The sequence below is a fragment of the Capricornis sumatraensis genome, chromosome 19, assembly GCF_032405125.1.
Source record: "Capricornis sumatraensis isolate serow.1 chromosome 19, serow.2, whole genome shotgun sequence".
Taxonomy (NCBI): domain Eukaryota; kingdom Metazoa; phylum Chordata; class Mammalia; order Artiodactyla; family Bovidae; genus Capricornis; species Capricornis sumatraensis.
This window is the reverse complement of record NC_091087.1, coordinates 62,448,027-62,470,002: the sequence shown is the minus strand read 5'-3', so window position 1 is coordinate 62,470,002 and position 21,976 is coordinate 62,448,027. Positions and strand designations below refer to the sequence as shown.

Genomic DNA, 21,976 nt, shown 5'->3' with positions numbered 1-21,976 from the left:
ATGTGAACTCTCAGTTGCAGCATGTGGGACCTAGTTCCCTGAACAGGGAGATCAAACCTGGGCCCTCTGCATTAGGAATGTTAGTAAACTCTCTTTCTCCAAACATGGAGAATGAGGATCACCTACAACTAGGGGTCCTATCAAGAATTATCCAATAACTCAAAACTATAACTGTAGATAGGATTTGGATTTACCCAAAAAAAAGGAAGAGGGAAATGGTTCAATTCTTTTGCCAGTCCTATCCTTTTTGTTCCTCACTGCTGCATAAGAAAGTGGATATTTCACTCACAACCAAGAAGGACATTGCCTTTCCCGTTTCCCCTGGAGAAGGAAGTTAACAACCACACCCTGGGCTTTGGGGGAGAGAGCAGTGTCAGCAGTGTCAGCAATTCCTGAAACAGCTTGAATGAATCCCAACCTGGTGCCACACCCACACAGGGCATTTCTGGGCAGAGAATAGCCCCTGGGAGGTATAAACATGCTCAGCTGCATGGCAAGGATAAATAGCAACCCAACCTTAGGGCATGGGAGACCAGCAACAGCCCAACAAGAAAGGTCCTTCACCTGTTCTAATCATCAGGCTAGGGTCCTGTGCAATAAACACTTAAGAATAGAAGGAGATGAAATTTGGAAATGATTTGCAGGTGATTAACTATGGACCCAGTGCAGACAGCTGTACAGACCATCATGTTAGTTACTCGCCCTACACATAACTATTTAATGAAAATCTAAAATATGGTTCTAGCTACATTTCAAATGCTCAACAGCAATAGGTATTAGGCAATGAAGATTATAGAACATTTCTATCATAGCATAAAGTTCTGCTGGACAGTGCTGGTCTAGAGAACCTTTGGTTCTTCCCCAACTCATGGAGAAAAGACAGTATAAAGGGGGCGCATTTATTGTCACTGTTCCAAATGTACAAAAAAAATTAGAAAATAACCCCCCAACTCCATTCCCCCCACCCCCACAACATTCCCCTCAACACAAATAATTTTTCCCAAAACCACAAACATAAACTGGTTCTGGTATTTTCATAAACAGTGCAGCTAAGAAACAGTTTAGAGAAAATTTAACAGGACTCAGATTATAACCATTCTGCCCTCTCAGCCCTGAGAGGCAGTAATTCCGTACGGGTCCCAGTCCTCCCCATTGGTTTTCCCATCTCTGGTGGAAAAGTCCTTTGACAGAGTGGTATGATGTTTGGCTGCTGCTTTAGAGATCCTCCTGTGCCTTCTTCTTCTTCTTGGGTTTTTCTTCTTGAATTACAGGGGGGTTTGTAGCCTCTCGCTTTAGATAGCTAATAAAATCACTTAATTCACGGCCACCCTGAAAACAGAAAGATAACTCTGAAAATTTAACCTTTTAAAAAACTGTGGGTTTTCTCCCCCCTCAATAGGAAGCCTTTTGTACTTTAAAAAGCACATGAGCAACCATATTGACCATTAGAGTTGAGTTTCCACTTATATAAATTCAGTTAAACAACTGGATCTGTATGTGTGTGTCTATTTGTGGGGAGATGAGACAATGCACTTACTTCATATTTCTTTGGATTCTGCTTCTTGTTGGCTGGAGAGAAGTAGATGGTAGGAAAACTGGGAAAAGAAGAAAGAGTTGATGAAATTTCAGAGTAACTCTAATGTACACTTCCCTAATAACTGTTTCTAGGAATAACTTTTCTTCATGATTTCTAATCTGACCAGATACTATTGTCCTTCAGTGACGAGGTTACATCCTATTAGAACACAGGAATATGAAAGCTCACAAGGTCTAGGGCAGTCATGAGGGCCCATGCTGCAGAAACTTTAAGCCAGGAAGGCACTGGTGGTTCTGTGTTCAACTGGGATATGAGGACTCTCCAAACCATGCCCAATATAAAAATGATTTACAGGCTCATTTTTTCCTATCAATTGCCTAGACACTTTTACTAGCTTTTAATCTACTTACCCTCTGACTTCATATGGAGAAGGCACATCATTGGCTGTAGCATCCATCTTGGCTATGACAATATTTGGATCTTTTCTGAGCTGTTAATAAAAAGGTTAGGTCTTTAAGTTTCAAGTTTTCAGTGAAGAGGGACACAGTCAATTTAGGACTTAAAACCATTAACAGCTGGATAGGTTTTTTTGCTGAGCCAGAAAGAGTAGTGATACTTTCAGAAGTATCAAACTTCCCATAAACTTCCCTTTTCTCTCTTGGTTCCTACATATTAAGACTATATACAGACACCTGCAAAATTACCTGGCCTAAGGAAGACATCAGCTAAGACAAGTGATTTAAGATGGAGGAATATAATGAATTCATGTAAGCCATTACCAAATTCAGAAGCCAAGGTACTTTTAATCATAATCTAGATGGAGTCTGAGGAGTGGAAAGTTAAAGCAGGTATCTAAGGCACTGAGTAGGCTCGGAGTACAGTCAGGAGACAGTACACAGGAGACAGCTGAAAGAAAATCCACCAGTGCCTAAGTTCTGAACTAATTAGGGTAACTATTAATCAATAGCCGATGCTACCTTCCAACTCAAATTCAATTTATAATATACTTCACACTTACCTTCTCTCCCAGTTCTTTATACTTAGGCTCCAGATTCTTACAGTGACCACACCAAGGAGCATAAAACTCAATCAGCACATCTTTATCTTCATTATTCACTATTTCATCAAAATTCTCTGCTACCACTACCTGGGAAACACAGAAGATTCTCTAGTTGGTAAGGCCAGTTGAATACACTCATGAGCTGTATTTGTTCCCGGACTCAATCCCTCTCAAACTGGTTGTGTTGCCACTGAAAATACATTACTGAAATCCAACTTGCACTTTCAGGCTTTATTAAGATATTACCATTCCCCAGAAAGCAACTCACTCCCATGTCTGTCACCTGTCAGACTGAGTTCAAGAAGTCACAGGAAACAAGTGCTACCCAACTCTTCCTTAAAATAATCTTACAGCAACAATCTTACAACTACTCTTAGGGGTTAGCTTGTTCTGTCCCAAAGAGTCACTGAGCCCTAATACAAGTATCATAAAATTCCCCTATTAAGCATTATGAGCTCTGCCAATGCTTAATTTATGATGAGAGAGGTAAGGACAAACAAAAACCGAAACTCAATAGCCAACCTTGTCTTCACTGAGACCCAGCATTTTGGGAATAAAAAAATGAGGAGAGGCAGCTGTGTAGGGGTTTGAGGTCCCTGTGAGCACCTCACCTTTACAGGCCCATCATTGCTCTCTGGGATAGGCTCAGACTTCAGGTATCTCTTCAGGTTGCCATCGAAGTAATCCTCCAGGAATCTCTCAAGAGCCTTGCCATCACGCCTGATATTAGAAAGACAAAGATGAGCTTGTTAACATACTCCCACCAATGAGAGAATTAAAGGTAATTTTTAGAGAAGTTTCCACTTTAGCTTAACTGTTTCTGTTTTAGCTTAAGTTTCAACCCTAGGAAGTAACTGGAAGTTAAAAAAAAAAAAAGCCTGGGGGGAGTCCTCATTTCTCAATATGTAGAACTACAGACTGAATGAGAAACCACCACCTTCTCGTACTTCTAGCGTTATTTGTGGATTAGAAAGGTCAGAGAAAGAAGAACACATTGGTCCTTCTGGAAATTCAATTCTGCAAAAGAACCAGGTCTTACTTTGTTGCTCTGGAGAACAGTGCCTATTTATGGTATCTTGTTCTACTGGCTTCACTCACAGGAAAATTTTCTCTTGTTTTAATCTCCCGAAGTCTCAGAAGGTGATGGTCAAAACTGTCTGGTTTTGTCTTAAGATGTCTCCAATTTCCTGAGTTTACTTTAGGCCAGTGTGGTATTCCAAGAACAAAGACATTCTGTAGGGATGGGAGGGGACTGGTGTAGTCTGAAATTACATCAGTCTCAAAGAGGCTATCTAGTGTTCTCTATTTACTATATTTAATGGCAGGGTGGAAATAGTCATGTAAGAATTCCAAGCTGCCATCTTTTTTGCTTTTCAAAATTTATTAAGAATCATGATCCTTAAAATATCTGTAAATAATTAATTGAGAAAAATGACAGTCATGGGTCTTAACCTAGCTTCACATTCCAATGTTCTTCTTTATACATCCTCAGTAGTGTCAAAGGCTTTAACGGCGTCTTTGCAGAATCAAATCCCAAACCCACGCTAACTTGTAACTCACGAGAACTCCTCCTGCATGACAAACTTCTCTCCTTTTGCGGTTCTGACAGCAACAACAGGAATCTCTCCAGTAGTGCTTTCCAAGCCAAAATCTGAAAGTTCATGGCTAAAGGTTTTGCGGCTAGCTACAGCAAAATGGAGTTTCTTTCCAGCATCCAGGAATTTCTTTGCCACCATCATCACTCTGTGGGAAACAAGGGAGATTTATGCCAAGAGTACACCAGGATGGTAAATCACTTCTGAAACCAAGAAGCAAGAAAGTAGAAAGCAACATTTAAGAGTCCCTGCAGCCCTCTGGAATCAGTCTGAACTTGTATTCTTGTGCACTGACATAGGATTATGGTGTACTCCAATGTCCTACTGAACTTCACTGCCAAACCAGTGATATTCAGGCAAACAGTCCATTCCCACTGAATGCTGCCATATTATATACTATAAAATACTGCAGGCATTAATAACTAACCCAGAATGAAAATCTCTAAGGATAAAGTGCACTGAGGGTCTCAATGGGCAACAAGGCACAATGTGTTAAAAGACATTTTAGATGGCATTTGCACCTTTTCTGGGAGGGCAGGAATCAGCTGTGTCATAAGGCAAAGGAACACCTGTGGAAGATATGCCCAGTAGTTTTTGGAAATAGTTTATTTGTCCTTGATTACACATGGCAACAGGATAGTTAGAAGAAACTGCTTATGCACTGCGGAAACTTGTCTACAAAGGGGAGAAGTTATTCTTATTACCTGTTTCTCCAGTAGTTGGAACCTTTAGCGTTCTTTTCGTAGTCCACATCATAGTAAGCGATAAGTAAATCCTTGCCCTGTAGTAAATCTTTATTGTCTTCTGTCATGTGAGGGCAGATACCAAAACTGAAATGACAGAATCCATTATCAAAATTTGGCAGGTTTTTATCTATATTATGAAATTAACATTAAGTAACTGATAGTATGCTTAATAACTAGGATTAAAAAAACTAAAATGAAGCCAAGAAATGCCAAAAAAAGTGTAAAGATGTACTCACATGTTTTCCTGAATAAATCTTTTAATCTTCCCACTGGTCATTTTCTGTTCGGTATATGACACAGTCCTGTCTTCAAACTTGTTCGTCAGATGGGAAGGACGAAACAAGGTGATACCCCTTAAAAAACAAAATTTAGTAGGTAGACAGCAGAAGAACTATCTCTCATCTTTTATTATTTAAAGCTCAAACTATCTACAACATGATCCTCTCATCAATGCTAAGGAGCTTACCACTTTAATCTCAAGTGCAATGATTGGTTTTAATAAACCTAGGTTGGAAAGTTAGGAGACCTTAGTTCTAATTCTTGTTCTACCAACTAACTTCAAAGATCTTCGGCCAGCTATCAGTTTAATTCTTCAGCACTTCCGCTTTTACATCAGTACGAAAGGGGGTTAGAGTAGACAATTTCCAAACCTTTAAAAACAACAGAAAAAGTACCCAACTTACCCCAAAGCCCCAATATGTACAAATAAGAGAAAGTAGAACTTGCTCTTATTGGAAGCTATCTTGCCCTGACACTCTCCTTGAAAATTCAACTTTCCCATACAGTAAGAAAATTACTTCAATAGAGAAAATATAGTTAAGATCCCTTCCAGTTATAGAAATTCTATATGATTATAGATAATGTTTAGGTTCAGTTCATTAGAAATTTTTTGATTCTAGATTTTTCTATCCTAGTAAACCCAGTTTACGTAATTTTCCCTTGCTGATAATACTTTGCCTCTCTCCCTAAGCCAAGTTTTCCTCATTCCACTGAACATTTGAAGGAAATTCCTTTTTACTTTCTAGCCTTTTATTTAGCTAACACCGAACCCCAATTTGGTTCTGAGTCACCGATTTGTATCTAATACAAACATTCCCAGAAAATATCACTGTTCTAACCATTAGTATCTTGCCTCTTGCTTTTACTTCTCCTTCATTCATTCCTCCTCTCCATACTATACACACCCATATACAGTTATATCACTTGTTTGGGGCTAGGTGTCAGCATCTTTAAGTCCTTATAGCTCCCTCTCAACTCTTCCAACATTAACTATGAAATTTATGTCAATTTTAAAACAGAGGTATTTTCATAGCATACAGGGAAACTACATAGCGAAAAAGGACCTAATACAAACATGCTGGGCAACCAAGAATCTAAATCTAAGACTTTTACTTTTTAAAGCAGCATTGGCCTCTTGATGAAAGTGAAAGAGGAAATTGAAAAAGTTGGCTTAAAGCTCAACATTCAGAAAACGGAAGATCACGGCATCTGGTCCCATCACTTTGTGGGAAATAGATCAGGAAACAGTGGAAACAGTGTCAGACTTTTTTTGGAGCCCAAAATCACTGCAGATGGTGACGGCAGCCATCAAATCAAAAGACGCTTACTCCTTGGAAGGAAAGTTATGACCAACCTAGACAGCATATTCAAAAGCAGAGATACTACTTTGCCAACAAAGGTCCATCTAGTCAAGGCTATGGTTTTTCCAGTGGTCATTGTGGATGTGAGAGTTGGACTGTGAAGAAAGCTGAGTGCCAAAGAATTGATGCTTTTGAACTGTGGTGTTGGAGAAGACTCTTAAAGAGTCCCGTGGACTGCAAGGAGATTCAACCAGTCCATTCTAAAGGAGATCAGTCCTGGGTGTTCTTTGGAAGGACTGATGCTGAAGCTGAAGCCCCAATCCTTTGGCCACCTCATGCAAAGAGTTGACTCACTGGAAAAAGACTCTGATGCTGGGAGGGATTGGGGGCAAGAGGAAAAGGGGACGACAGAGGATGAGATGGCTGGATGGCATCACCGACTCAATGGACATGAGTTCGGGTGAATTCCGGGAGTTGGTGATGGACAGGGAGGCCTGGTGTGCTGCAACTCATGGGGTCACAAAGAGTCGGACATGACTGAGCGACTCAACTGACTGACTGACCAAGTTTCAGAGCAGCTGCTGTCAAAAAATTGAAAGCAGTTCCAGATGTGATCTTTAATGATGATATGGCATTGGGGTACACATGAAGGCCTTAGGACACCCTTCTTACAAAGTCTCCTAAATAAGACTTCTGATCAGAGGCTGATCGCCGCCTTTAATGGCAAGTGTGAGAGAGAGACACAGTGAACAAATCTAAGGTTAACAGGCTGATATGTGGTGTGCTTAATGAGCATAGCGCCTCATGGCAAAGCCCAACAACTTTGCAGCCAGATCGTCTAGCAGCAAAGGTTCTATCCTAGTTCTGCCACGTATAGCGACTAAAGCTTAACCTCCTTGTGTGCCACCCTTAAGACTCTCCTGACTGCTTTGCCATCCCTCCCCTTTCAAACCTTCACTATATGAGTGCCACTGACTTTTCCTCTGAAACACAAAATTAATCACATTACTCTCTAGCTCAAAGTCTTTCAATGGCTCTCAAATGTCTAAATGATAAAATCTACATTTTTCTGTATGGCACTTAGGTCTTCTCTAGTTTGGTCTCTGCTGACCTCTCCAACCTTACCTTTCACGATGACCTCATCTATGAACAATACTTCAGCAGTAATACAGGTTCCAACACACCTAGGTTATTTCACATCTCGAGGCCTTCCCTCCTGCTGTTCTACATGGAATAATCTTTATCCCCCACCATAACCTGCCCAGAAAAATTTATCTTTCAAGATACACCTCAAGAGTCACTTTCTCTATTAATTTTTTTTTCCCCTGATACTATTCCTGATCCCTCCTATGTACTTCTGGTACTCTGCCTAATTTCTATCAGAATACCTGTAATGCTCACTGACACTTGTATTTTTAAATATATTTACTATCTCCTGCTACTAGATGCCCCTCAAGGGCAGCAACAGTTTCCAGAACTTAGCTTACTGCCTAACATGTGCTCAATAAAGCTTTTGGAAAAATTAGGCTTAAAAACCACCAGTTCAGTCCAGTCCAGTGGTTAGGATTCCACCTTCCAATGCAGGGGGCTGGGTTTGATCCCTGATTGGGAAACTAAGATCCCATATGCCACGAGGCATGGCCAAAAGATTTTTTTAAATCTTAAAAAGAAAAGAAAAACAACACCAGTTCACACAACAGTACTCGGTCAAGGTGCATATCTACAAGGGCATTCAACTCAGTTACTTACTCTCCGTCATCATCGTATTTGTTCACCAGAGATTCAATATTGGTGTGTGCAAACCGGTAGTTATCCCTCAAGTTGCTGGCTGCTTTTAGAAACTCAGAGTGAGCTTCACTGAATAAATCCTTGAAAAAACCTATACAGAAAACGTCAAACACAAGAAAGAAACAGTAAGTGCTGAGACATATTCAAAACTTTAAAACTCCTCTATTCTTCAAAGCCTTTATTATGAATAAGCAAAGCAAGATAGGGAGGATCAGTTCTGCTTTGCCATGACTACTGAGGATATTCAACAAAATATTTAGGATAACAATTCTTTCTCTACCCTTAAACAAAAATGTTCTTGAGGAAGCTGAGGGAGATAATTTGTCAGGGTTCAAGTCTTAATTCTAGTTTTTCACAGTTGAAAAATTTGAGCATATTGCTTAACTCCTTAGAGCTTCAGGGACTATTTTAGGTGTCAGAGGAGTTAATAAGGCAGCATGTCAAAATAAAATGTAAATTAATTCACCATATTTTTTCTATGTCTTATATCTTTAGAACTTCAAATCTAGTAAAGTGTTTATTAAATGTCTACTTATGGTTAACTCCTTGTAAAAAATACAGACTCAGGGCTTCCCAGGTGGCAAAGAGGTGAAGAATCCACGGACAATGCAGGGGACACGGGTTCGATCCTTAGGCCAGGAAGATCCCACATGCCGCAGAGCAGCTAGTCCTGCACACCACAATTACTGAGCCTGAACTTTGGAGCCTGAGAACTGTAATTACTAAAGCTCGAGTGCCCTAGACCCCATGCTCTGCAGTAAGAGAAGATACTGCAATGAGAAGTCCTTGCACCGTAACCAGAGAGTAGCCCCTGCAACTAGAGAAAAGTCTGCATAGCAACAAAGACGGAGAACAGCCTATATAAATAAAACATACATACACAGAATGAGTAAAATCCGGATAAGAAGTGACTTTTAGTCAAACTTAAATGATAGACCATCCTCTACTGCCAGAAAGTCAGTTTTATTACAATAACAAGGAGATTAAGAGAAGCACAAGGCTGTATGTTTAAATTTAAGTCAAATGTATTATACAACACATTTAGAGCAAAACAAAGAACACTCAAGATGTAGAATGTGTTTAACTGGTGCAAGTTATTTTAAAAATAATGAGATATGATAACATCTGAAAAAGCAAAGATTGCTGTAAAAATACACACAAAGCCAGCAATTCAATCTTAAATTGTAAATTCTTCTACAACTGTGAAAGTAGCAGCTACAGAGGTTTATCATTTACCTATACCCTCCCCCTTTAAAATCCCATTTTCAGTCTTATTATTTGAGTTAAATCTCAGGAGTTTAAGAAGTAACAGGAAAAACTAAAGCTATTCCTATTTTAGTTCTTTGACATTAAATCTTTACATCTGTAAGAATACCAAGCCACTCAAAGAAAAACCACTTTTCCCCCATATTACATTAATAGTAACACTGACCTAGTTTTGCGAGTTGTCTTTTAACTGCCCAGAAGGCTTCCTAAACAGTTTTAACCTGGTTGTTTACTCAGAGGACTTTTGAAACCATGTTGACGATTTTGTGGCACAATCAAACTTGCTACTTACCCACCACAGAAGCATCTTTATCATTAATGAACTTTTCAAATTCTTCCTCAGACTTGAGAGGAACTGAAGCTGGTCCAGCCTGTTTCTTCAGGTGGCTGACAATTCCATCTTAAAAGACAAAAGATTATAGCAACACAAATTTATAATTTTTGAAAAGTAACCAACCATTCACATGATTTAAAGTTGGAAAAGTTAAACATATACAATGACGTTTTCTTCCTGTCCCTAGTTACCCAGTTTCCTCCTCACAGGATAACACGTCAGTTTTTTATATATCCCTCCAGACATACTTTCTTTGCTCCTCTAAAGGTAGCATACACATACGCTGTTCTGTATTTTGTTTTTGCCATTTAATAAAATTTAGAGATAATTACGTCAGTAAACATACAGAGTTATCTCAGTCTTTACTGCCACATAGTATTTCACTGTACGGATGTAACATAATTTAACCAGCCACAATTGATGAACGTTTGTTTCCAATTTCTTGCTGCTATGATACTGCCATAAACAACCTTGTACTAATGTCCTTTTACACATGATTGAGTCTATCTGTAGGGTAACTTCCTAAAAGTGGACTCACTGGGTCAAAAAGAGGACATGCATTTATCACTGTTAACTGGCTCCCAAAGAGAAGGTACTTATTTATAGCCCTACCAGTTACATAGTGAAGTGTTTACAGCCACATAAATGATGCCCTTGAGCACGCTGTTCTCTGCCTCAGTCTTTCAGATAACCACCTGGCTTCCTTCCTCACTTCCTCCTTTAGGTCTTCACTCAAAATGTCATCTTCTGGTGGCAGAGTAGGTGAGAATCCACCTGCCAATGCAGGGGACACGGGCTTGGTTCCTTGTCTGGGAAGATCCCACATGCTGAGGAGCAAGTCAGCCCATGCACCACAACTACTAAAGCCTGCATGCTTGAGGGCCAAGAGCCCAGCTACTGAGCCCCTGTGTGTAGGGCCCCACGCTCACGTGCCGAGAGGGCCATGCACCACAGCTAGAGAGGCACCCCAGCGCTGGGCAGAAAAAGCCTGTGTGCAGCAACCAGAAGGTAAAGGAACGCGTTCTAAAAATAGGTACATTGAATCAGGTAACAAATCTTTGGCCTGCAAGGGGACAGTAATTACTATATCACCATATAAATTATTATAAAGAACTTTACCTCAGGGGTATGATGAACAGTGTTACTTTTTTCCCTGAGTATTTAAAATTCTCTGAGAGGTATAACAGGAGTGCTGAGCAACCAGTTTATTACTGACCTCCTGGAGCTTACAATATAAGTAAATCTCCAACTAAATCCCCAAATAAGTAAGCAATTTAAAATATCAGATAGTGGGACTTTCCCGGTAGTGCAGTGGGTAAGACTCCAGCTCTCAATGCAGGGAGTTCGATCCCTGGTTGGGGAACCAGATCCTGCATGCATCCTGCAACTCAGAAGTCCACGAGTTGCAACTAAGATCCAGCACAGCTAACAAATTAATTAAACAAAGAATATTAAAATATATATTATCAGATAGTAACCAGTGCTATGCAGAGAATGAAGAGGCTGTTAAGTGTATGACTGGCTGGCTACCTTAGGTTTGATAGTCTGTTAGAAAGAGAATTTGGTTGGGGCATGGCATACTACCCGGTTTGTGAAATCTTAGTTCCCCGACCAGGGATTAAACCCAGGTCCCAGCAGTGAAAGCACCAGTGTACCACCAGGCAATTCCCTGGGAAGTGAAATTTAAGCCAGGATCTGAATGACAAAAAGCAGCCATGCAAACATGGGGGAAGGTCATCTCAGACTGTGAAGACAATCAGGACAAAGGTCCTAAAGTGAAACAGTCTTGAGGTGACATTCAAGTTAGGCAGGGGCCATATTATATAGAGCTTTGTGTACAAGTAACAATCATACACGCTGAAAAAATTCCACGTCACCTAAAATGCCCAAACTGAGTGAACCTTCCTCTTAGCTGTTAAAATATGCCCAGTTAATTGTTAAGACTCAAGATAAAACTGTCCAAAATATATTTTCTCATCCATTATGGGCACTACCAACCAGGGCCAGACCACTTACCTCCCAAACCTCTCCTGTCATCCTTGCTAATTATACTCCAGCCACAAGGTCCTTCTGTCCCTTGAACACATCAAGCTCAGTGATGTCTTAGGGTCTTTTTGCACCTGTTTTCTCTCTGCCTGGAAAACTCTGATCCACATATTCTCATGGCTAGCTCCTTCTGAGCATTCAGCTCAAAGGTTACCTCCCTAACCACCATTATAGTAATGTGGTACTCCCACCCCCAATCACTATCACATCATACAGTTTTATTTTTCTCCTCTTTAATGCTCTTATAACTAACTGAATTTATCTTATCCATATAGATTATTGATGTGTATAATAATATAGCATACACACTATTACTCAAGGAATCTCATACAAGTGGAATGACAGTATTTGTCTTTTAGTGACTGGCTTATCTCACTTAGCATGTTTTCAAGGTTCACCATTTCACAGCACATCAGAACTAACTTTTTAAGACTGAGTAATATTTCACTGTATCAAATACAATTTATATATAATTCTTCTAGACTCTGCTTTTAATTCTTTTAAGTACATACTCAGAAGTGGAACTGGTGGATCATACAGTAATTGTATTTTTATCTTTTTCGGAACTGCTGTGCTGTTTTCCATAGTGGCTGCATGCACTATTTTATGTCAAATTCACATCAACATTGCACAAGAGTTCCAATTTCACCACATCCTTGCCAACACCTGTTCTTTTCTTTTTTAGTAGTAGTTATCCTGATGGATGTGATGTGGTTATCTATGTATGATATTTTTAAACCTGTGTGCTGCCTTCATTGCCCAGAATATAAGCATCATAAGAGTGAGAACCATGGCTGCTTTATTCATCAATAAATTCTGGGCACCATACTATAGTATCTGGCACAGAGTCAGTACTCAATAAATATCTGTCAAATAAAAAAATGCCTGGTAAACCTTATAAATCAACCTTAAGTATTTTCTATATTACTTACATAATCTGTTCAGTTAGCAAAGTCTTTTGTCAAGTGTCCAAAACTGACCTCTTAGATGAGGAATTTTTAAGTATGTTGTATAGACAATGTCATGTTTCCACTACAAAGAACAGAGGACCCAAAGAGTTCCAATTTCCAAAATGTAATTCAGGTTCCTTACCGGCAGTCCTAGGCCCATCATAGGCACCTGATTCTTCACCATCTCTAAATATCTTCAGGGTTGGATACCCACTCACTCCATACTTATTACAGGTGTTCGTGTTGGCAGTACAATCCACCTAAAGATGAAAATACATGAACCATTTGTTATCCAAAAATCTGCTGCAGGCTTTCCCACATTCCCAAAACATGAAGAGTGGTCAAATCAAAATATCAAGCAATTCTTGACACACATCCCACAGACACTAGCTTTTAAAGGCAGACTGGTGTTGGTCTAGCTACATCAGAACCACCTAACAGGAACTCTAAAATTTAGATTCCAGGGCCTCATATAAAATGCACAAATGACTATTTAAATTCTACCCTGGGAGTCTCTATTGTCTAAAGTAATTATTCCACCCTTTCCCCATCCCTCAGAATATGCGAGAGATAAATCACTTAAATTAGTAATAGTGGATTACTTTGATAATGATTATCATCAATGGGATGTATGGATTGATATATCACCATCAGGTGGGGTATAATTTGTTTTAGCGAGTCACAAATGGTTATTAGCAAAGGTACTGATATTTAAACAAGCTCCCTGAGCTAGTCGGAATCTGGGCTAAACTATAATGTGACAGATAGATCTAGTGAGACGTACCAGGAAGACAAAAAGCAATTTTCCATCTATTTAACCACTTCTTCCAAGCAAGGTAATGCAGCCAGCACTTTGCATGTATTACCTCATTTAATCTACACAAGATTCTGAGGAATGATCCCAATGCCTTAACATAAACTGAAGTTCAGAATAGTAATGTATCTATAGTAACATAGGTGACAGCTACATGAGGCAGGAACAAAACCATGACAGAAACTTTTTCTTTTTAAAATTAATTTACAAGCAATAAATGCTGGAGAGGGTGTGGAAAAAAGGGAACCCTCCTACACTGCTGGTGGGAATGCAAACTAGTACAGCCACTATGGAGAACAGTGTGGAGATTCCTTAAAAAATTGCAAATAGAACTACCTTATGACCCAGCAATCCCACTGCTGGGCATACACACCGAGGAAACCAGAATTGAAAGAGACACATGTACCCCAATGTTCATCGCAGCACTGTTTATAATAGCCAGGACATGGAAACAACCTAGATGTCCATCAACAGATGAATGGATAAGAAAGCTGTGGTACATGTACACAATGGAGTATTACTCAGCCGTTAAAAAGAATTCATTTGAATCAGTTCTGATGAGATGGATGAAACTGGAGCCGATTATACAGAGTGAAGTAAGCCAGAAAGAAAAACACCAATACAGTATACTAACACATATATATGGAATTTAGAAAGATGGCAATGACGACCCTGTATGCAAGACAGGAAAAAAGACACAGCTGTGTATAACGGACTTTTGGACTCAGAGAGAGAGGGAGAGGGCGGGATGATTTGGGAGAATGGCATTCTATCATGTATACTATCATGTAAGAATTGAATCGCCAGTCTATGTCTGACGCAGGATACAGCATGCTTGGGGCTGGTGCATGGGGATCACCCACAGAGATGTTATGGGGAGGGAGGTGGGAGGGGGTTTCATGTTTGGGAACACATTTAAGAATTAAAGATTTTAAAATTTAAAAAAAAAAAAAAAATTTTAAAAAAAAATTAATTTATTTTTTATTGAAAGACAATTGCTTTACAGAATTTTGCTGTTTTCTGTCAAACCTCAACATGAATCAGCCATAGGTATACATGTATCCCCTCCTTTTTGAAACCCCCTCCCATCTCCCTCCCCATCCCACCCCTCTAGGTTGATAGAGCCCCTGTTTGAGTTTCCTGAGCCATACAGCAAATTCCTGTTGGCTATCCATTTTACATATGGTAATGTACAAAAATATGGAATGCTTCATGAATCTGGGCATCATCCTTGCACAGGGGCCATGCTAATCTTCTCTGTATCATTCCAATTTTAGTATATGTACTGCCGAAGCGAGCACCAAACTCTTTTCTATGGCAAGTTGCCATAGAACATCAGGATTAAAAGTAGCTTTCAGGAATTCCTCGGTCGTCCAGCGGCTAAGAGTCCATGCTCCCAATGCTGGGGGCCTGGGTTTGATCCCTCGTCAGGGAACTAGATCCAACATGCTGCAACTAAAACCCAGTGCAGCCAAAGTAATAATAAAAAAAAAAAATCAGTTTTCAAAAACAGCCCTATATAGGTAGGTATGAATTATTTACTTGAGGCTGATAAGATATGAACTTTTATACTGGAGCAACTAGGAGTCTGCGACACAACAATGACAAATTCTGGAAGCATTACTTTGACTGTAAAAGCAAATACTAAGTTTACAGTTGACCAGTTACTCACTTAACATCCTCTTGTCATCTTCCTATTCCCATCACTGTGACTAGCATATAGTAATTTAGGGAACTCATTTATTCTATGATCATTTTCCTCTAGCCTTGTCTACTGTAATTTTACTTTCCACATTTGCCCCTTCTTATTTACCATATATCTTACTTTTTTCTTACGCCAGTATTTCCCTTAGTTTCACCACTTTTAAGATTTCAAACCCATAATCAACAGTCAGTTGTGTATCTGCCCAGAACCTCGTTTTCTCTCTTCTTAGCAATTATGAACAAAGAAAATCAATGTTAATTGTTAACCAATTACTATTTAAAATACTTTGTTTCCTTTAATGAAGAATTTGCCTATACTCACCTTTGCTAATGGGACTATTCCTTTTAATCTGGTAGCTGCAGCTTCATACTCTGGGGCAAGCTTTTTGCAGTGTCCACACCTATGTAAATATGTTAAAGAAAAAGATTATATATCCTATAAGTTTGTTAATTTTGTTTCTCTAGGAAGGACTTCAAATTATACTACTACTTTTGACTAACAGCTGCTTCCAAAAGAAAACACATCACCTGAACAATCTCCAGCACTGATAAGGTTAATCAGATCTCTGAGAAGTAAAGGTACTATTATCTCAAGCCTGTGATCTACTCCATAGGACTGACTCAGTCAAAAACAGCATCTATCTTCTCAATTAAAAGTGCAGTGGGGGTGGGGGGATAAACTGGGCATCTGGAATTAACATATACACAATACTGTATGGTAAATAAGGGCTTACCGTATGGCACAGGGAACTATATTCAACATCTTGTAATAACCTATAATGGGAAAGAATCTAAAAGCTGTACCTAAGAAGCAAGCCTGCTTTTTACGGCTACACAGTTCCCCTGACTATAGCAGCTCATGAGGATAAAGTGAAAGTGAAAGTGAAGTCACTCGGTCGTGTCCGACTCTTTGCGACCCGTGGACTGTAGCCCACCAAGCTCCTCCGTCCAGGGGATTCTCCAGGCAAGAATACTGGAGTGGGTTGCCATTTCCTTCTCCAGGGGATCTTCCCAACCCAGGGATCGAACCCAGGTCTCCCACATTGCAGGCAGACACTTTAACCTTTGTACCACCAGCGAAGCCCTACACAGTTCACCTGACTATAACAACTCATGAGGATAAAGCATTATGTCAATTAGGGTATTTTCCCAGAGGGCCATCATAACACCTGCTCCTCTGCCCAGAAGCCCTACCAGTCCCTTAGGCACACTGTACTTGCAACATGGGGAACAGTATATCAGTACACAGCTAGCATCACTGTATATCATCTCTTCAAAAACCAACAGGTTGCAGAGGGATCCCTTAGAGAAGGTGCGTAGTTCTTCGACCTCTCCACAGACAGCAAAAATAGAATTAGAAAACATACGGAAAGAAACAAGGAAGAAATTTGAGCTGACATATTTCATAGCCAAAAGTCACACATTTTATTTAGTAATGGATGAATAAGTAACTCTGAAACACTTTGCCCCCAAAACTTGTTTAAACCAAAATAAAGAATTTATATTCTTCAAGGTCCGTATAAGTCCTACTCAAAAATAATCATCAGAAAGCTGACACAGAAAAAGAGTAATATTAAAAAAAACTATAACATTAGATGTTGCTTAGGGTCGCTGACAGAGAAGGCAGTGGCAACCCACTCCAGTACTCTGGCCTGGACAATCCCATGGACGTAGGAGCCTGGTGGGCTGCAGTCCATGGGGTCGCTAAGAGTTGGACACGACTGAGCGACTTCACTTTTACACACTGGAGAAGGAAATGGCAAGCCACTCCAGTGTTCTTGCCTGGAGAATCCCAGGGACAGGGGAGCCTGGTCGCCTGCCGTCTATGGGGACACACACGGAGTTGGACATGACTTAAGTGTCTCAGCAGCAGCAGGATCGCTGAATAATTGATGCTTTTGAATTGTGGTGTTGGAGAAGGCTCTTGGAGAATCCCTTTGACTGCAAGATCAAACCAGTCAATCCTAAAGGACATCAACCCTGAATATTCATTGGAATGACTGATGCTGAAGCTCCAATACTTTGACTACCTGATGAGAAGAACTGACTCACTGGAAAAGACCCTGATGCTGGGAAAGATTGAAGGCAGGAAAAGGGGACGACAGAGGATGAGATGGTTGGATGGCATCACCAAATCAATGGACATGAGTTTGAGGAAGCTCCGGGAGTTGGTGAAGGACAGGGAAGCCTGGCGTACTGCAGTCCATGGGGTTGCAAAGAGTTAGACATGACCGAGTGACTGAACAGAACTAGGGTCACAGACATATTTACTAAAAGTATAGAAGAACCAAATGATAAAAACCAAATTCAGGACAAGGGAGTGTGTAACATGGGGAAAGGGCACACAGGAGACTTCAACTGTACTCGCTTTATTTTTTAGACTGGGCAGGTGGAGAATTAATGGTACTCCTTACACTGTATTTCACAGATGCACATTTTACTGCATTAGAACATCAAAAACTGGGATATGGCTTGCAATCACATCATGGTTTCAGTGGTAGCATTTCTCACTTTGTGAGACATAAAATATGGTATTACTCATTATATCCTCTGTATTCCATAATATATTAAAAAATTCATGCACGTGGGTTGTAACAAAAATACACAAATCCCAACTGATTTAATAAAATAACCAAATTAGCTGAGAAATCTAGGCTTCTGGGAACATAATATGGGTGCAAAGGTTAAAAAGGAATGTGTGTTAAGGAACTGATCTGGGTCTTAGATTTGAGGCTTCATATAGGACAGGATAGGGTATTTTACAGAAGGGAATAGTAGAGCAAAAGTAAAATTACTAGTAAGAATGATTCATTCAAGAGAACTAGGAAGGGCTTTTTCTTTTTGATAAGAGACAATAAATGTGTTATATGTATTAAGAGATTTCTGTTGAATACATATGTAGTAATTGTCCAAAAAGAATGAGGCAACAGATTTATGAATAGTTTTACTTCAGCTACCTTTAAACATCTGAAGAGAATAGTATAAAATAACTAGGCCAGACGAGTGGGTCTCACGGAGAAGGCAATGGCACCCCACTCCAGTACTCTTGCCTGGAAAATCCCATGGACAGATGAGCCTGGTAGGCTGCAGTCCATGGGGTCGCTAAGAGTTGGACACGACTGAGCGACTTCAATTTCACTTTTACTTTCATGTACTTGAGAAGGAAATGGAAACCCACTCCAGTGTTCTTGCCTGGAGAATCCCAGGGACGGGGGAGCCTGGTGGGCTGCCATCTATGCGGTCGCACAGAGTCGGACACGACTGAAGCGACTTAGCAGCAGCAGCGGAGGGAGCAACCAGTTAGTGGTCCAGAGAAGTTAACTACTGACCTAAATCTTATTGAAAAGACCAAGTTGGGGTGGGAGAGGGGGAGGCAATTCCAAGGAAAGAAATCAGTATAAGAAAAATATTAACTATTCCACTTTATACTATCCATGTAGTCTTTTTCTATATCTATAAGAACAGCATCAAGTATCATTAATTAATACTATTGCCCCAAAGGACAGGGCACAAACCTACAACACACGCAGATGGTGAAGACTTAAAACTTCACACTGACCAGTAATTTTCAGAAGTGATCACGTTTAAATAGTTCTATTTATTCCCACAGAAATTCAGATACTCCCATTCTTCCAAATTACATAGATGATGACTCCATAATGGAAATATTAGGGCTACAGAATCAACTGCAAAGAAATCTGTCACTTTCACTTGTAAAACGAAAGTGGAAAAAATACCCTAAGACAAATGAGAGAAACAACTTGCTCAAAACAGGTCCATTTTACTCTTAACAAGGATTCTTTAACTGTTCCTATCTCACGTGTAACAAGAGTACAAAGGAATAATAGCAGCTGGAAAACAATTACAACTAAAATATTAATAAATAAAAATAGCTGAACGTGAAGAAATAAGGACATCATCAACAGGAGACTTCCTTGATTCCAAATTACTCATTCAGCAAACTGATCCTTCCTGCAGGCATTATGGAGGATGACTCTCTACCTTCCAGACCAGTTAAAAGGTGACACCACAGCAGAGGTCCACCCAACTTTAGGGACAGTTTAGTGCACAATGGGCTGTGCAGTTCTTAGGGAAGCACATGCAACAATTTTAAAGTAGCACGTGCATGCGTGCTGAGTCTCTTCAGTCGTGTCCCACTCTGTGCAACCCCATGGACTATAGTCCGCCAGGCTCCTCTGTCCAAAGGATTCTCCAGGCAAGAATACTGGAGTGGGTTGCCATGCCCTCCTCCTGGGAATCTTCCTGACCCAAGGATCAAACCCCAATCTCTCCTATCTCCTGCACTGCCAGGCCAGCTCTTTACCACTAGCACCCCCAGGGAAGCCCTTAAAGTAACACAGAACACCTCAATTGTAAAAATAAAAATCTCCTTTAAACTAACAGTCTGATAGCCCACAATTCTCCAGCAATTCACTTCATATTGACCCCTGTAGTCACAGAGGCACCTCCCAGTTTTGACATAGCTCCACACAGCCGTTCTAATTACAGGAACACCCCCTCAAAGTCAACAGCATTGTTATTTGATTGAGACCAGTTGTTTCTGAGAGAATGTGAGTTCTAGAGATGTATAAAGACCACCTGTGATGTGTAACCAGTACTGCTAGTTAGTGGTGGGAACACCCTAGATGCAAAGTCTATCAGAAGTTGAAAATGTGTTGCTAAGCACACCCTTCTGGTTCAGGTGGTCTTCATTACAGGATTTCTAGTGTACCCTCAAGTCGGCGGAGCCCCTGTAGAGTGAAGACCAGAGTTACTGACAAAAGTAAATGCAAGTTAGCCACTAACTTTCTTTTACTTAGACTTCTGAATACAAATAGTTTTTTTAATTAAGGGTCACTGTGGCAGGAGGAAAATTAAGTACTGTAATTAGCATGGTTATATTGAGCCGTCCCCAGAGTTAAGATAATCATTGTTTGCTATGATAAATATCTTGCGGTTAAAAAAAAAAAAAAGCCAACATTCAGGTTTCCTGGGCCAGAAATTCTATTTGCTCTCTCCCCACCCCCACCCCCAGTCAGCTGTATCCTAAGGAACTTACACCCTAGTTAAGTCACCCTTAAGTGGAGTATTTCTCCAACACTGCTTACTTTCTCACTGCGGTCTTCTTTGGCATTTTCCAGAAATCCTAATTGAAAGTGACCATTTAGACAGCTTCTGGTGGAATTCCTCTGTTCATCTACTCTAACTGAATTCTGCTGGTGCTGAGAAGCATCAGTTGAACGAAGAAAGTGTGCACCAGGCGATGGACAAAATAACTGCCTGCCTTAAGAAAGCACAAATGACCATTCTGCAGCCACTTGAGTAACCGTGGCTAGAAACCAACGGCTGCCTGGGGCAAGAAGAAAGGAAGTACCCTAGGGGCGCAGGGTCTCTGCATTTGGTGAAACGTTAGGTTCCAATATAAGGCCTCGCAGAGCCTAGTCTGTAGAATGGAAAACAGTAGCACTGACTCACGCAGAAACTCTAAAGACACCATCGAAGCTGGCGGGGGGAGGGGGTGGTTAAACCCTCTGCAAATAGGAAGTGCCGCAGGAGCACCGAGGTAAGGATGTGGCCCTGCGCGAGAGGGGCCTTCGCTTTCTCCTTCTCAGCTCTCGCTTCCAGGAGGATCAGCACCGACTTCTCCGCTCTCGGCTAGGCAGCTCGGGTCTCCGTGGGCGGAAAACCTGCGGGCCGCAGCCCGGCTCTCCGGAATGATGGAGGGCGCCGACGCTGCGTAGGCCCAACCGTTCCCGCGCCTTCGCCCCCTGCCCACCCGGCCGCCCCTCTCCCGCCCCGGCTGAGTGGCCTCACCAGGGGGCGAAGAACTCGACGAGCATGAGGCCAGAAGAGCCGGTGTCGGTGATGCGACTCTCGAAGTTGTCGTCCGTGAGTTCCAGCACATCGGAGGCAGCAGCGAGGCGGGCCGCGGCGAGGAGCAGCGCCAGGCCCGGGAACAGCGATGGGCGGCGGAGGCGCATGGCGACGAGGTAAGGCGTGGGGGGCGGGGGGCGGCCAGGAGGGTCGGGGCTCGGCAGGGACTGCGGAGACAGGCCGGCAACCACGCACCCTCAGCCTGCGATCGCGCGTCTGGCCCAGGCGGACCTGCAGCCGGAGGTCCCAACCCCCAAGCCCGGCTCGGGCCGCAGTGTGGCAGCCGCCGATTGGCTGTGCGGCGCCCGCGTCGGGCGGGCGGGACCAGCTGGTAACCGCCGAGTGGCCGGAGCGCGGGGCGGGGCCGAGGCGGCGAGCGCCGGGGCGACCGGGGCAGCGAAGGGGGGCCGGGGTCGCTGCTTGCTGCTGGGGGTGGGTCCGGGGACCAGCCGGAACCCGGGACCGGGCGGGACCGGGCGGGAGCCGGACGTGTCGCGCTGCGGAGCTGGGAGCCGATCCTGAATTCGTCCCTCCTGCGGAGAGCGGAGCTCAGGGGGCGCCAGAACCGGAGGCGGAGGAGTTGAAGTCAGGGCTGAGATGAGGCCCAGGAGCGGGAATTGAGAGAAGGAGCTGGCACCCGAGGGAGCGCGTTGGAGTGGTCACGCTTGGGATCGGACACATT

The 21,976-nt window shown here is 41.8% G+C and overlaps 1 protein-coding gene and 1 non-coding gene across 2 annotated transcripts; both read right to left on the bottom strand.

Moving 5' to 3' along the window:
• Positions 1-979: 979 nt before the first annotated feature.
• On the bottom strand, positions 980-21,517 carry PDIA3 (protein disulfide isomerase family A member 3). The gene is made up of 13 exons (XM_068990855.1): positions 21,235-21,517; positions 15,743-15,821; positions 13,045-13,162; positions 9,865-9,972; positions 8,268-8,397; positions 5,175-5,291; positions 4,897-5,022; positions 4,158-4,340; positions 3,209-3,317; positions 2,556-2,684; positions 1,948-2,027; positions 1,538-1,595; positions 980-1,329 (listed from the first exon to the last, which is right to left on the bottom strand). Exons 1-13 carry the CDS (start codon positions 21,399-21,401, stop codon positions 1,216-1,218), a joined length of 1,518 nt encoding a protein of 505 aa, XP_068846956.1. The 5' UTR covers positions 21,402-21,517; the 3' UTR covers positions 980-1,215.
• On the bottom strand, positions 14,911-15,017 carry LOC138095646 (U6 spliceosomal RNA). Its single transcript, XR_011146391.1, has one exon. It is a non-coding gene; the product is annotated as a U6 spliceosomal RNA (small nuclear RNA).
• Positions 21,518-21,976: the final 459 nt, after the last annotated feature.

What these genes read in the sequence shown, in the direction of transcription:
- PDIA3 (XM_068990855.1), bottom strand. Translation starts at nt 21,401, where the DNA reads ATGCGCCTCCGCCGCCCATCGCTGTTCCCGGGCCTGGCGCTGCTCCTC. An exon ending in GAATAGTCCCATTAGCAAAG is followed by an intron (nt 13,163 to 15,742) that starts GTGAGTATAGGC and finishes TTTCATCTTTAG; the next exon opens with GTGGATTGTACTGCCAACAC. An exon ending in TCTCCATATGAAGTCAGAGG is followed by an intron (nt 1,596 to 1,947) that starts GTAAGTAGATTA and finishes TTCTTTTCCCAG; the next exon opens with TTTTCCTACCATCTACTTCT.